Source organism: Notechis scutatus, chromosome 4 (assembly GCF_049901735.1).
Source record: "Notechis scutatus isolate UNSWTSFEM ecotype Mainland chromosome 4, rNotScu1.2, whole genome shotgun sequence".
Lineage (NCBI taxonomy): Eukaryota > Metazoa > Chordata > Lepidosauria > Squamata > Elapidae > Notechis > Notechis scutatus.
Genome location: NC_142012.1, coordinates 164,420,524 through 164,436,265, shown reverse-complemented (window position 1 = coordinate 164,436,265; position 15,742 = coordinate 164,420,524). Strand labels below are relative to the sequence as shown.

General features: G+C 44.3%; 1 protein-coding gene across 1 annotated transcript in view; it reads right to left on the bottom strand.

Moving 5' to 3' along the window:
- Positions 1 to 388: 388 nt before the first annotated feature.
- LOC148131015 (cytochrome P450 2C8-like) overlaps positions 389 to 15,742 on the bottom strand; it is a 35,649-nt gene continuing 20,295 nt past the window's right edge. Inside the window, exons 7-9 of the mRNA XM_087965549.1 lie at positions 14,006 to 14,193; positions 3,068 to 3,209; positions 389 to 1,564 (exon numbers count right to left, since the gene is read on the bottom strand). Of these exons, the coding sequence (XP_087821675.1) occupies positions 1,386 to 1,564; positions 3,068 to 3,209; positions 14,006 to 14,193 (509 nt within the window). The 3' untranslated portion in view covers positions 389 to 1,385. The remainder of the gene's footprint in view (positions 1,565 to 3,067; positions 3,210 to 14,005; positions 14,194 to 15,742) is intronic.

Sequence of the window (15,742 nt, the reverse complement as noted above, 5' to 3'; positions counted from 1 at the left end):
AAAGTCCATGTTGCTGAATGAGACTAGGCTGCATACATTTTGCTTCCACAACAAGGAGAGTTGGAAACAGGAGTGGGATTCTACCGGTTCTCACCTATTCACTAGAACTGGTTGTTGTTAACTTCCTAAGCAGTTTGGAGAATGGAGAACGATTGTTGGAAGAAATCTCATTTTGTTTTTTCCACCCTTATTACATTCTTGGCAGTATGCATAGACTTACTGTCTCTGAAGGAAGTTGCTTTTCTTTGCTGGTACTTTTTTTAAAGGGGAAGGATTGTTTTAAGCATTTTACACTGCTGTTGGGAGGAAATACTTCCCTGGAAATACTTCCAACCGCATGCAACCATTAGAACTTTGAAGAAATAATTGAATAACGAAGCAGAGCTGGCAGAAAGAAGCTTTTAATGACAAGGAACCAAGATGAGTGACATTCAGCAAGCCTTCTTGGCTAGCTAGAAAGATTGACATTCACTTTACATACCCTTTCTGAGTTTTGGTCTAACATTGGTTTTTGATGAAGTTTAATTCTGTGCTTGGTGACATTTAATCCTGTGTTTATTGATGGGATAATTTTCCCTATTCAGCTTTGTTTGGAAGGAAAAGGGTTAATCTCTGTTCCTGAAAAGAAACTAGGTTGAGAAATCTGGCTAGTTCCTGTATCTATTTGTTCTGGTAATTGGTTTAACAAGCAACAGCTAATGTTGAGATTTAATTATTTTTATTGTGTTTTAATTTTTTCCTGCCTCATAGTTTCTTTCTCTATCTGGGGAGGGGGTCTTCCTTCACTGCTTTAGTGGTTCCTGGCACTGTCCTTTTGGGGTATGCTTCCAAGAGGCAGGATGCAAGCTTGGCACTGATTTTTTTAGTGCCTTTCTGGGGGGCATTGTGACCTTTCCTTAAATCTGGATGATTTCCTTAGGATATCTTGTGAGGTGAGTGAGACCAGCTGGTATCTTTAAGTGGTACAAATGGATCTGAGGATTACTTTTCCTGGGTGTGCTCTTTCTGGAGAGCTTCAATGACCTCTCTGCTAAAGGGTTTCACTTTATGAGCAAGAGTTGGCTGCTGATAGTTATCATTGCATTTTAACTATTTTAATTCCTCAAGGTGCTCTTGCACCCTGCCTGATTTCTAACTCCGGTTTGCAGGTCTTTTTAATCTAATGATTGGTATTTAGAGCAGCTTTTTGCAAGCTAAGAAGCTTTTTGTATTTTTGTACAGGTAATCCTTGACTTACAACAGTTCATTTAGTGATCATTCAAAGTTACAATGGCACTGAAAAAAGTGACATGACCATTTTTCACACTTACAACCATTGCAGCATCCCCACTGTCATGAGAGGCCAGGTGAGGAGAAGCGCCCCTCAACATGCCTGATATATGGGCCTACCGAGGAATTGCACAGAGGTCAAAGGGACGGGGCTTCAGAGTGCCTCCCCAAACCGGGTCAAGTTTTATATCTTTTGATCCGTCGGCCAAGTGGAATTTGAATGTTTGCATAAGGTTGCTAAAGAACAGGAAGAGCTCTGTTTTTGCCAAATTTTCTCCCAAACATACTCGATGACCTAGGAATGGAGAGGAAAACAACAAATCAGTGCTGGTAGTGATTGATTAGGGAAGAAGTGGGGAACTATGGCACCCTTTATGACTTGTGGACTTCAACTCCCAGAATTCTTGAGCCAACATGGCTGCCTTAGGAATTCTGGGAGTTGAAGCCCCTCATGGCTGGCTCAGGAATTCTGGGAGTTGAAATCCACAGACTGTAAAAGGAATGGGCAGCTATGGCCCCTTTATCAGAGATGTTATTCAGCCAGGTCGGACAGGTTCTGGCATACCAGTAGCGGAAATTTTGAGTATTTCAGAGAATTAGGAAATACCACCTCTGGCTGGCCCTGCCCCACTTGCCGCTAGCCCCCACCTTCCTGTTTGCTGCTCCCCCTCTCCCCCTCACCCATCCGCTTGCCCCGCCCACACCTCACCCTACATATCTTGCCTTCACCACGCAGTGAAGCATTTTCGTAACACACATAGGAGCTTATTTACATAATCAGATTGTGTTTCCCAACGTGGTTGAAGCTGATCCACAATGTGGTTGTTATTCCTATCCATGGTTGGAGCTGATCCACAATGTGCATTATTATGGCAACTCCATTGAACAGGCTATGTGTGTTTTTTTAAAATCAAGATGGTGACCACAGCTGTTCGATTGAAGAATATGCAAACTGGGTGGTGCTTGGATTGGCTGCCATCATGTTTTGTTTTTTACCACAATCTACAGACATCCCTGTTGACAATCCACCACAAAATGCTTTTTTTCTGATTTTAAACACTCTTGGTACAGATTTACTATTCCCTGAGGAATGTTGACAGTGGCTCTATCTTTCCCCATAATCAGAAGGCATGCCCATCTCTAAATACATATTTATAGCAGTGTTTGAGGGGTGAAACAGGAAAAATAATAGCAATAGCACTTAGACCTATATACCACTTTACAGTGCTTTACAGCCTTCTCTAAGTGGTTCACAGAGTCAGCCTGTTGCCCCCCAAACAATCTGGCTTCTCATTTTACCAACGTCAGAAGGATGGAAGGCTGAGTCAATCTTAAGCCAGTCAGGATCAAATTCCTGGCTGTGGGCAATCAGCCTGCAATCCTGCATTCTAATCACTGCACCACCACAGAAGGAAGGAAGGAAAGAGGGGCTGGAGGGAGGGAAGGGAGGGAGGGAGGGAGGAAGGAAGGAAGGAAGGAAGGAAGGGAGGAAGGAAGGAAGGAAGGAAGAAAGGAAGGAGGAATAGCAATCACAGTTAGACTTATATACCACTTCTCGGGGCTTTACAGCCCTCTCTAAGTGGTTCACAAAGTCAGCATCTTTCCCCCAACAATCTGGGTCCTCATTTTACCAACCTCAGAAGGATAAAAGACCGAGTGAACCTTGAGCCAGTCAGAATCGAACTGCTGGCAGTTGGCAGAATTAGCCTGCAATACTGCATTCTAACCACTGTGCCACCAGCGCTCTAACGCATCTCATTAAAGAATCAATGAAAATTTTAACAAGCTGAACGAGCACCTAGAGAAAATGGGATGAAAGCTTCTCGGCAGGTGAAATTCCCGTCCTCGTCAAGAAAATGGTTTGGGTTGAACGTGAGGGGCGTCTCCCATTCGTTGGAATCATACAAGGCTGAAGCCATGTTCGGGAAGACGGTGGTACCCTGTCAAAAAGAGAAGGAGCACTTAAGTTTTGCCTTTTACCCTGAGGGAAGAAAAAAAGATGGTTATATCTGCTGGCAACAGAGGCCGAGATGAGAAATCCTCAGGAAATTTCATCATCCATACATAGCTTTAAAGAACACTCTTTTAAAAAACACAAATAGGTTAAACAACAGTCATTGCTTTTTTTTTTTTTTAAAGGGATCCCAATAAACCTAATTTTTGATGATGACTTTGGCTGATCTAAAACAAATTAAGCAGGTTGGACCTGATGGATGAGAACCCATCAGGAAATTTATCAGGGCTCAACGGCTATGGAGATTCTCAATCATCCAGGTTATGGCTTATTTATTTTTTATTTGATTCGATTTGTCAATTGCTTACAAGATAATAGGTATAAGAATAAACATGAGTATGAATACAAGAAATATGTATGAATAAATGGGGACAATAGGACAGGGACGGTAGGCTCGATTTTGCACTTATGTACACCCCTTACAGGCCTCTTAGGAATGGGGTGAAGTCAATAGTGGATAGGGTAAAGGAGTGGGGGATAGAGGATGTAACAACAGAGTCAGTGTGTTCCAGGCATTGACCACTTTGTTGCTGAAGTTGTACTTTCTGCAATCAAGTTTGGAGCAATTTACATCGAGTTTGTATCTGTTGTGTGCTCTTGTATTGTTGCAGTTGAAGCTGAAGTAGTCATTGACGGGTAGGACATTGTAGCAGATAATTTTGTGTACTACACTTAAGTCCAACCATAGTTCTAGGTTGTCCAAGCCCCAAATTTCAATCCTGGTGATGTAGGGTATTCTGTTGCGAGCAGAGGAATCTAGTGCTTTCCTCGTGAAATACTTTTGGGTTGTCCCAAAAGTGCTTTTTCAAAAGGCAAACTGGACTTTCTTGGTTTTTGCTTGAAGATATTTTGCATCTCATCGAAGAAACCTTTTCAGCTCTGACTTCCCCATCATCCAGCCAGAGCTGAAGAAGCTCCTTGAAGGAGAAGTGAAATGTCTTAAAGGAAAACCAAGAAAGTCCAGTTGCCTTTTGAAAAAAACATCTTTGAGACATCTGAGCTCAACTTTAGGCTGGGCAGTTGAAAAACAATTCCTCCTGAGAGAAAGCAAAGCGGAACCATTTCTGATTCGTTGCCGTAGAAACAATATATAGGTTCAGGGGTGGAATTCAAAAATCCCAGCAACTGCTCCGCTGCCCGGTTGCTGTGTGGGCGTGGCCATGGTGGGCGTGGCCTACCAGAACTTCCAGGAGAGTAGTTTTTCACCTTCCCCAGGGTCTGGAGGCTTCCCTTGGGCCTCTGGGAGGGCGAAAACGGTCTCCCCTGGGATCTGGAGGCCCTCTGGAAGCTGGAAACAGGCCCCTTTCCGGACTTCCAGAAGGCCCATTTTTCGCCCTCCCAGAGCCTCCACACGGACCCTGCACCTACCTGCACCCAAAATGGGCCACTTGGAGACTCCTGTGACGGGGGGCAGGGCCAGCAAGTCGGTTCAAACTACCATTTCAGCAAACCAGATGTAAACTTAACATCCGGTTCACCCGAACCAGTCCGAACTGGCTGAATCCCACCCCTGTATAGGTCTCTATGAAGTGACAGAAGCTGAGCTCCACTCAAAACAAATCAGACATCCATTTTTGTGTGCGCGAAGCAAGGAATTTTAATGTATTTTCAATGTTTGTGCTTCATCATGAACAAAGAATAACTCTAGTTGCGGACAAAAATTGGTAAGGACTAACGTGACAAGCTAGTCAAGAAATCAGAATGAAGGACGGTCATTGGAAACAGGTGCACTTCATAGCTAGTCCCAAGGAATACAAAATATGGGTCACGCTGTCACAAAACCAACCTCCCCCTTTGAACTTTTCTGCACATAAAGTACATCTTGTTCTTGTTTTCTCTGTTCTGCAAGAGGGAGATGCATCAGGAAATGGCCACAAAACAAACAATTGATCATTATTCCTACTATTAGATGGTTCGGGATAACTTTGGTCATGATCTTGTAGGTATGAAAAAGGCCAATAAATTATTGCTGCTTTCTTTCCACACACACATGCACATCCATTTACTTGACTTCTCTTGAAGTGCTCCAGATTTTCGAACATATTGAACTCCGACATTTCTGGAGAACAACAACTGCAGTTATGAATATACACTGCTCAAAAAAATAAAGGGAACACTTAAACAACACAATGTAACTCCAAGTCAATCACACTTCTGTGAAATCAAACTGTCCACTTAGGTAGCAACACTGATTGACAATCAATTTCACATGCTGTTGTGCAAATGGAATAGACAACAGGTGGAAAGCATAGGCAGTTAGCAAGACTTCCCCAATAAAGGAGTGGTTCTGCAGGTGGTGACCACAGACCACTTCTCAGTTCCTATGCTTTCTGGCTGATGGTTTGGTCACTTTTGAATGCTGGCGGTGCTTTCACTCTAGTGGTAGCATGAGACGGAGTCTACAACCCACACAAGTCGCTCAGGTAGTGCAGCTCATCCAGGATGGCATATCAATGCGAGCTGTGGCAAGAAGGTTTGTTGTGTCTGTCAGCGTAGTGTCCAGAGCATGGAGGTGCTACTAGGAGACAGGCCAGTACAGGCCAGGAGATGTGGAGGAGGCCGTAGGAGGGCAACAACCCAGCATCAGGACTGCTACCTCCACCTTTGTGCAAGGAGGGACAGGAGGAGCACTGCCAGAGCCCTGCAAAATGACCTCCAGTGGGCCACAAATGTGCATGTGGCTGCTCAAATGGTCAGAAACAGACTCCATGAGGGTGGTATGAGGGCCCGACATCCACAGGTGGGGGTTGTGCTTACAGCCCAACACCGTGCAAATGTTTGGCATTTGCCAGAGAACACCAAGATTGGCAAATTCGCCACTGGTGCCCTTTGCTCTTTACAGATGAAAGCAGGTTCACACTGAACACATGACAGACGTGACAGGGTCTGGAGACGCTGTGGAGAACGTTCTGCTGCCTGCAACATCCTCCAGCATGACCGGTTTGGCAGTGGGTCAGTAATGGTGTGGGGTGGCATTTCTTTAGGGGGGCACACAGCCCTCCATGTGCTCGCCAGAGGTAGCCTGACTGTCATTAGGTACCGAGATGAGATCCTCAGACCCCTTGTGAGACCATATGCTGGTGCGGTTGGCCCTGGGCTCCTCCTAATGCACGACAATGCTAGACCTCATGTGGCTGGAGTGTGTCAGCAGTTCCTGCAAGACGAAGGCATTGAGGCTATGGACTGGCCCGCCTGTTCCCCAGACCTGAATCCAATTGAGGAAATCTGGGACATCATGTCTCGCTCCATCCACCAACGCCACGTTGCACCACAGACTGTCCAGGAGTTGGGGGATGCTTTAGTCCAGGTGTGGGAGGAAATCCCTCAGGAGACCATCCGCCACCTCATCAGGAGCATGCCCAGGTGTTGTAGGGAGGTCATACAGGCACGTGGAGGCCACACACACACACTACTGAGCCTCATTCTGACTTGTTTTAAGGACATTACATCAAAGTTGGATCAGCCTGTAGTGTTTTTTCCCACTTTAATTTTGAGTGTAACTCCAAATCCAGACCTCCATGGGTTGCTAAATTTGATTTCCATTGATAATTTTTGTGTGATTTTGTTGTCAGCACATTCAACTATGTAATGAACGAAGTATTTAATAAGAATATTTCATTCATTCAGATCTAGGATGTCTTATTTTTATGTTCCCTTTATTTTTTTGAGCAGTGTATATATATTCTTAACTTACTGCACCTCTGTATGGTTTACCAATTGCACAGTGGCAGATAGGAAAGCACTCCAGAGGGTTAATGTCATTGCTCAGAGGATCACGGGTGTTGTATTTTGTAATAATACTCCTAACATGTGAGTTCTCTGCACACAAACTGCTTTATTTTTCTTAACTCCTCCCTTCCGGTTCCTTCATACTGTGTCACCTCAAAATATGTCCCTCACTACTCTCTGTCTAACATTGGCTCCTCTTCACAGTTAAACATCAACAGGTTCCATTTACCCTACACCACACCTCCCTTTTTACCCTACACCACATCTCCCTTTTCTCACCACACCTTAGAGGATTATTCTGCCTCTTTTGTTGTAGGTCGGTTCCTATCTAAATCCTGTAGGGAAGAAAATGTTATCATATAACTATTTACTAATCCAATACACCTAACTATGTTTAAACTATTCTGCACCTCAGATTTCTTACTGAACTACACATCAACATTAACTCTTTTTCACTTTCTCAGTTCACAGATTCAGTCTCTCTGGTTTAACTAGAGCTCTCCCAGACCTCGTCCTTGGGGTAGCTGTCACACTAGGAAAGTTTTTAAGTATTTTCCCAGGTGATGTAGAAACTTGTTCACTGTTTGTCTCTGGCAACTCCTGCTGCTCCACTGCTCCTCCTTCACTTGCATGTGTGTGTAAGGCAGGGGTGGGCAAACTTTTTGGCTCGGGGGCCTCATTGACTTTTAAAATTTGACAGACGGGCCGGGTCAGCACAAGATACGATACATATAAAAAACTGCAAAATTTCTGCAAAATCAAGTCACTGCGCCTAATGCGCCACCTGGTGTCGAAATGCTTGTCATTACAAGTCAAAATCAAATGAATGCAATCATTCACATCAAACCTTAATTCTGTACCAATCTTCGGCGGGCTGGATTAAAAAGACCAATGGGCCGGATGTGGCCCACGGGCCATAGTTTGCCCACCCCTGGTGTAAGGGTATCAAGTGCTGACGATTGCGTCTCACCACACCTTTAGGTACATCCACCAGATATGATCTTGGACTCGTGTGATTCTGCAGCACAGTCCCAGATTCTTTTGTATCAGTGACCCATACATGCCCTCCTGGTACCAAATCACTAAGAGGTTTTGCATGATGTCCCCTGTTGTAGTATCCAGTATTCATTTTCCTCTTCTCTCTCTCTTTACGGGCAAAATGGTCAACATCTGGCAATTCTGGGTCTAGCTGAGAGGGAAGAGTGGTACGAAGACGTCGCCCCATAAGCAGCTGAGCCGGACTGAACCCACTCTGGAGAGGGGTAGCTCTGTGGGCAAGCAGGGTCAGATAAGGGTTGCTAGCCTTTTTCAAGAGACTTTTCACTGTCTGAAGTGCACGTTCAGTTTCTCCATTACTTTGTGGAAACTTTGGACTGCTGGTAACGTGTTTGAACCCATATGTGGATGCGAACTGAGAGAAATCTTGGCCAGAAAACTGTGGTCCATTGTCTGACATCAACTCCTCTGGAATACCATGCCGGGCAAAGACTGACTTCAGATGGACAATGACTTAGTGTTCGATAGCAGTGCAATCTCGACATATCTGGAGAAATAGTTTATCACAACTAAGTATGTTTTCCTTCCAAGTACAAAAAGTCAGTCCCTAACTTTTGCCATGGTCTTTCCGGGCACTCAGATGTCATGAGTGGCTCTTTAGGATTCTGACACTCTTGAATACATGTCCTGCATCTGAGCACCATTTCACTGACCTGCTGACTGAGTCCTGGCCACCACACAGACTGACGAGCACGTTCTTTGCATTTCACCACCCCTTGGTGTCCTTTATGCAGCCTCTCCAACACCTCATTCCTCAGAGTGGATGGGATCACAAGCCTAGTGTCTTTCAGTAGTAATCCATCTTGTACAGTGAGTGTAGCTCGTTCTGGCCAATATCCTCTCAGTGCAGGTTCCTGTTTTGCATGCATTGGCCATACATCTGCACACAATTTCATGACTCAAGAGCAAATACTATCAGCTTGTAACTGCTCTTTTATGATTTCCATATATGTGTGGCTAACAGGCAAGGTGTCTACTACACAGTCCACATATATGTTAGTGCTTTCCATCAGCTCCAGTTCTGCTTTGGACATGTGAGAGTCCATAGGCGAATGTGACAATGTGTCTGGTGTCCAAAGTGACTTTCCGGGCACATGCACAATGTAGTTAGAGTAACGCATGAACCTCATCCTGAATCGCTGAATTCTCAAGGGTAGAAGATCTAGTACTTGGTCTCCAAACAAACTGACAAGTGATTTGTGGTCGGTCTCCAGGCAGAAATACTTTCCTAGGAGGAAATCCCAAAATCTTTCACATGCCCAGGTTAGAGCCAGACCTTCTTTTTCCATCGGTGCATAACGTTGTTCAGTTGGAGTGATTGAACGCGACGCGTAAGCCACAGGCTTTCATTTATCTCCCCACTCTTGAAGAAGAACGGCGCCCAAGCCATATGACGATGCATCTGCTGACACTTTCGTCGCTTTGTTCGGATCATACATGGCCAGCACCGGAGGGGAAGACAAAGCATCTTTCAATGTCTTAAATGCCCTGACCTGTTCCACATCCCAAACCCAACAGTTTTTCTTAGAAAGGAGATCACGAAGTGGCTTGTCTTTTTCTGCCAACTGAGGGATGAACTTTTCCAGCTGGTTTACCATGCCAAGAGAACTCCTCAGTTTGTTCACACTAGAGGGCTCCTTAATAGCTCTGATAGCCTCTGTTTTCCTTGGGTCAGGTCGTATCCCTGCATCAGAGATGATGTGACCCAAAAAGACCACCTCACTCCTGGAGAGTTCACACTTATCCACGTTCAGAGTGATTCCTGCCTTTTCCAGTTTTTTTAGCACTACATGGAGTCGATTGTCATGTTCTTCTTGGTCCCGTCCCCACACCAGTAGATCATCAATGTGGCAAACTATACCTTCCAGCCCCTGTGTAACTTCCGCCATCATACATTGGAAATGTTCAGGCACTGAGGCAATGCCAAATGGAAGACAGTTAAAGTGGAACCGCCCAAAGGGTATAATGAATGTGGTATATTTTGCTGAATCCTCTGTGAGGGGTATCTGCCAAAACCCCATGTTGGCGTCTAATTTACTGAACATTTTAGCACCAGTCAGTGTTCTAAGACTCTGTTCTACTGATGGTAAAATGAATTTTTCATGACACACATACTTGTTCAAGCCAGTCAGGTCCACACACAAATGCACCTTTTGGGCACCACTACCATGCCTGCACACCAGTCTGTAGGCTCTTCCACACGAGTGATTACTTCCAAGTTTTCCATGCATTGAAGCTCATCTTTGACTTTCCCCATCAATGGTAGGGGAATCCTCCTTGGGGTTTTCAAAGAGAAAGGCACAGCATCGGGTTTGAGCTTAATACAATAAGGTTGTCAAACCTCCCCTAGGCTGCTGCATAACTTAGGGTAGCTTGACTTCAGGTTTTCCACGTCAATAGTGTCCACACGAACCAACAGACCAAGAGCTACAATAGCTGGCATACTCAGGTTTTTGACCACATACACCTTCTCCGTAATTTGTTTTGCTCTTTTCTTTACCTAGAGTTTGGCAAACCCCATCACTTCCAGTGGAATTCTCCCTGGACCCAGTAGAGGTCTCTGCTTTTTGCAGCACTGGCACCTGTATGTTGTGAAAAATGTTGGAGAAATTCTTTTGTGAAACAATAGTGACATCTGCTCCGGTATCCAACTTGAACGTGATGTCTTTATCCATCATTCTGATTTCCACAGTCCATGGATCAGCATGGGATGTCACAGAGCCGAGAAAGAAGCTTCTCTCCTCTTCCTCAATGCCATGCACAGCCTTGCTTGCAAAACATACACGTTGATCGTGACCCTTTTTCCCACATGTATGGCATTTAGCATCCTTAGCAGGACATTCCTGTCTAGGGTGAAGCATGCCACCGCATTTGTGACACTGGGGATCTTTAGTGTTTTTGTTCTGCCTGCTTTGAGGCTTTGCTCCATCATTCTTTGATCTGCTAATTTTTTGCTTTTCTTTCTGATTCCTGTCTTGAAACAGTCTGTCCAAAGAGTTCACCTCCTTTAGGTTTACAGCACTAGCATAACTTCTCAATGTGGTTTGCTGTTTTTTAATCTCTGATTGTCTTGCCATATTAATAGCTTTATCCAGGTCTAGGTCTTTTTCCATTTGCATGCGTTCTGATAGCCATATATTGACCAAGCCTACTACAATCCTGTCTCTGATGAGCTTGTCATGTAGTGCTCCATAGTTACAGTGCTCTGCTAATACATACAGCACTGTGACAAATGCATCAACTGTCTCATTTGCTTCTTGTTTGCGCATATTAAATCTTGCACGCTCAAACACAATGTTCTTTTTTACTACAAAGAATGACTGAAAGCCGTCTCTTACTTTAGTATATTGACAGTTACTGTGTTACAGAACTTCTGACACCATGTCGTATTTTGTAATAATATTCAGTCCTAAGTGAGTTCTCTGCACACAAACTGCTTTATTTTTCTTAACTCCTCCCTTCCAGTTCCTTCATACTGTGTCACCTCAAAATATGTCCCTCACTACTCTCTGTCTAACATTGGCTCCTCTTCACAGTTAAACATCAACAGGTTCCATTTACCCTACACCACAACGGGTTGCCCTCTCCCCTCTTTGGAAGAGCTTTATAGCTCCCGCTGCCTTAAGAAAGTTCAAAACATTCTCAAAGATCCATCTCATCCTGGGCACCCCCTTTTTTTTAACTATTACCATCTGGCAGATGGTTCAGAATAATAAAAACAAGGACAAACAGGCTGAAAAACAGCTTCTATCCCAGGGCAGTAGCTATGTTGAATTCTACTGTCTAGTGCAGTGTTGGTGTGGTGTCGGGGTTTTCAATTCAATGTGTGAAAGATGTGTGTTTGTGTTTATTTTCATGGTCATAATGTGCACTGAAAATGGTTTTGATTTCGTTGTATGAGGTGCAATGACAATAAAGTAAACTAAGTAAACTAACTAGTACAAGTAGTCCTCTGTTAACAACAGAGTTTGTTCAGCAACTACTTAAACTTACAGCAGTGCTGAAACAAGGACTTATGGCTGGTCCTCAAAGCTTTAACCATTACACTTCGCATAGGCTGCGTTAACAGAGATAGAATCAAGATCATGTGAAGTGTTAGTACCACTTTATAAAAGCCTTAGTAAGACCACACGTGGAATATTGTACCCAGTTTTGGTTGCCACAATATAAAAAAAGATGTTGAGACCTTGGAATGAGTGCAGAGACGAGTAACAAAGATGATTAGGGGGCTGGAGGCTAAAACATATGAAGAACAGTTGCTGGAATTGGATAAGTCTAGTTTAATGAAAAGAAGAACCAGGGATGACATGATAGCAGTCTTCCAATACAGTGGAACCTCGGGTCACGACCATAATCCATTCCAGGATTTCAGCCACAACCCAATATGGTCGTGAACAGAAGCAAGACCGTCTGTACATGCAAGGGAATATTTCCATGCCGATTTCGTTCGCCATCCGATTTTTGAATCGTGGCCCAATTCAAAAATTGGGTGGATTTTTTGGTTGTCATCTGATTCAGTTGCGAATAGAACCATCCACGACCTGAAGTTCCACTGTATTTGAGAAGCTGTCCCAAAGAAGAGGGAGTCAAGCTATTCTCCAAAGCCCCTGAAGGCAGGACAAGAAGCTATGGATGGAAACTAGTCAAGGGGAGAAGCAACCTAGAACTAAGGAGGAATATCCTGATAGAACAATTAATCAGTGGAACGACTAATCCTGATTCATGTGTTTGACAACTGGCTTGTAATTACGATGGTCGCATTGTCCTGCTGTTTGCCACCTTCATCGCTGGCTTCTGACAAGCAAAGTCCGAAGGAAAGTTGACAAGTCACAAATGTCAATCATGTGATATCGCACCTAATGAGCATAACAGGAATTGCCACTGTAAGTTGTTGCAGTTCTGTGATGCTGTGCTTAACAACAGAGTCCTTGGTCCAAGTACCATCGTTAACCAATGACTCCCTATATTGCATGTGCTTCCTTCTAGCAATAAGGGGAAGAGAAGAAAAGAAGGTTCTAGATCAGGGTCGCCAACCTTTTGTACCTCAGGGACTACCAAACTCATAATTTTAGATCCCAGGGACCACTAACCGGTTCTGTGGGCATGGCCTAATTTGTGGGTGTAGCTTGGTGGTCATGTGACTGGCTGGGCATGGCTTGTATGTAAATATTATAAATATTTATATAAATATTGAATTTTTTTATAAAAAAAGAGCAACTTTTACCCAAAATCAGGCAAAGCAGGCAGGCACATTGAGTTGCTTACACAATCACAGATTCATTCAGAGATCTATCTATCTGCCATCGGCTAGCTCAGTCTGTCACATAAAATTTGCTAGCAAGCAAACTCACAAAATTAACTCACAACACACTATATATGTAAATATTAAATTTTTTTATTAAAAAAGAGCAACTTTTACCCAAAATCAGGCAAAGCAGGCAGGCAGATTGAGTTGCTCACAGAATCATTCAGTGATCTATCTATCTGCCATCAGCTAGCTCAGTCTGTCTCATAAAATTTGCTTGTCTTGAGACTGCACTGAATAATAGAAACTTCAGTCCTAAGGGAGGTTCGGCTGTGCTTAAAAGCAAAGCCAAAGATTTAAAGACTAGCTAGAAAGCAAGAAATCCAACCATTTCCTGCTTCCTAGCTAATCTAATTCTCCCAGCACAGCAGAACAGCTGATGGTAGGAAAAAGGAAAAATAGCAATTTAACAGGCAAGTTTGCCAGGTAAGGAGTGAGTGGGCGGGGAGGATTCCCGCGGGCCATGTGGGTGGTGCAACCTTGTCTTTCTGCGCAGCCTGGATTAATTGCTTTGGGGGGGTGCTCTGGGGGTGACATTTCTCTGTGGCCCACCAAAATTTTATTGCAGCCCACCGGTGGACTCCGGCCCACCGGTTGGCGACCGCTGTTCTAGATGACAGGAAATCGATTACCTTTCTAATGAGAAACTTCTGGATCTTTGTGTCTCTTATGCAGTATCTGGGCAGTCCAATCGAAACGATGTTGCTAAAGCGCTGGATTTCGTACACCACAGCATTTGTGTATGGAAGTTTCTTGCGATCCTCATAACAGATTGACTGGCCCGGTGTTATGAGTATATCTATCTCCTGTTGAACTTTGGCTGTGGAGAAACAAAGATTTTGCACATTAACTAGAGCTAAGATTGAGTAAGCATCCAGCTGTCCATGGTCTATTAATTGCAGAAGCTCAGCCTAGCAGGAGAGAATTATCACAGGGGTGTCCAACCTTGGCACAACTTTAAGTTTAGTGGACTTCAACTCCCAGAATTCTCCCACCAGACATGCTGGCTGAGGAATTCTGGGAGTTGAAGTCCACAAGTCTTAAAGTTGCCATGGGATCACTTTTTCGCAACCTTCTGTCAAACAATATTAATGGGGAAGCCAGATTCACTTAACAACAGTGGTGGTGTCAACTCATAAAATATTTCTCTGGTCTTATAGAGCTGCCAGCAGAAAGGGAGTGGGGAGCAGTGCAGCAGCTTGCAAAACCTAGAAACTATCTATGAAAACATTTATGGAATGCAGTTGCAAAACCGAAATTGCATTCCATAAATGTTTTCATAGATAGTTTCTAGGTGACCAAAGTTTCTGTCGCGCAAAATTCTAATGGAGAGTATGATTGATGACTCTTGGCTATGGATGTGTCCCATTGGAGAATATGAATTACGATACACCCAGGGGGTGGGGGAAAACCAGGGTCAAGGGTGACAATGAATGATGTGTCTCAGTGTCAGCTACACCCAAGTAGCACCGGCATGTTTACTCCTAATAAATCTTCTTTTCTTTTCTTTTCCTCATTCTATTCTATTCTATTCTATTCTATTCTATTCTATTCTATTCTATTCTATTCTATTCTATTCTATTCTATTCTATTCTATTCTATTCTATTCTATTCTACCATGTTTCTCTATAAAATAAGGCCAAGTCTTTTTTTTTTGAACCCCGAAAAAATGGTTAGGCCATCTTTTCGGGGGTGACTTAATTCCCCCCCCCCCTTGCATCCTCGCCTAGAGCGCCCCACGGGCAGCCATGCCTTGCCACCAGCTGCTCCTAACGGGCGATCATGGCAGAGCACAGAGAGCTCCCTACTCCCGCCAAGCACCTTTGCTGCAGACCCGAGACCTTCAGCGCCCGCCACTGTTGCTTTTCGTTCTGCCCATGCCGCTACCGTGTTTGGAGCTGCCGCTTCTGCGTTTGGGGCTGCCACCACGTTTGGCACACCACCGCCATTTGGAGCATCACTGCTGCTCCAAATGCACTCCGAACAGCAGTGGCGCTCCAAATGCAGAAGCGGCAGCTCCAAACGCAGCGGCGGCATGGGCAGAAGGGAAAGCAACAGCGGTGGGCGCTGAAGGTCTCGGGTCTGCAGCAAAGGTGGTTGGCAGAAGTAGGGAGCTCTCCGTGCTCCACCATGATCGCCCAGGAACGGCTGATGGCGAGGCATGGCTGCTTGTGGGGCGCTCCTCACCGTTCCCCCCCATTTTGCATGTTTTAAAATAGGCCTAAATTTGGGGGGTAGGGGCTTAATTTCATTTGATGCGTAGAAAACATGCTGGGTCTTCCTATGGGGAGGTATATTGTTGGAGAAACATGGTATTCTATTCTATTCCATTCCATTCCATTTCATTCTTCATCCAATATCTATTCTAT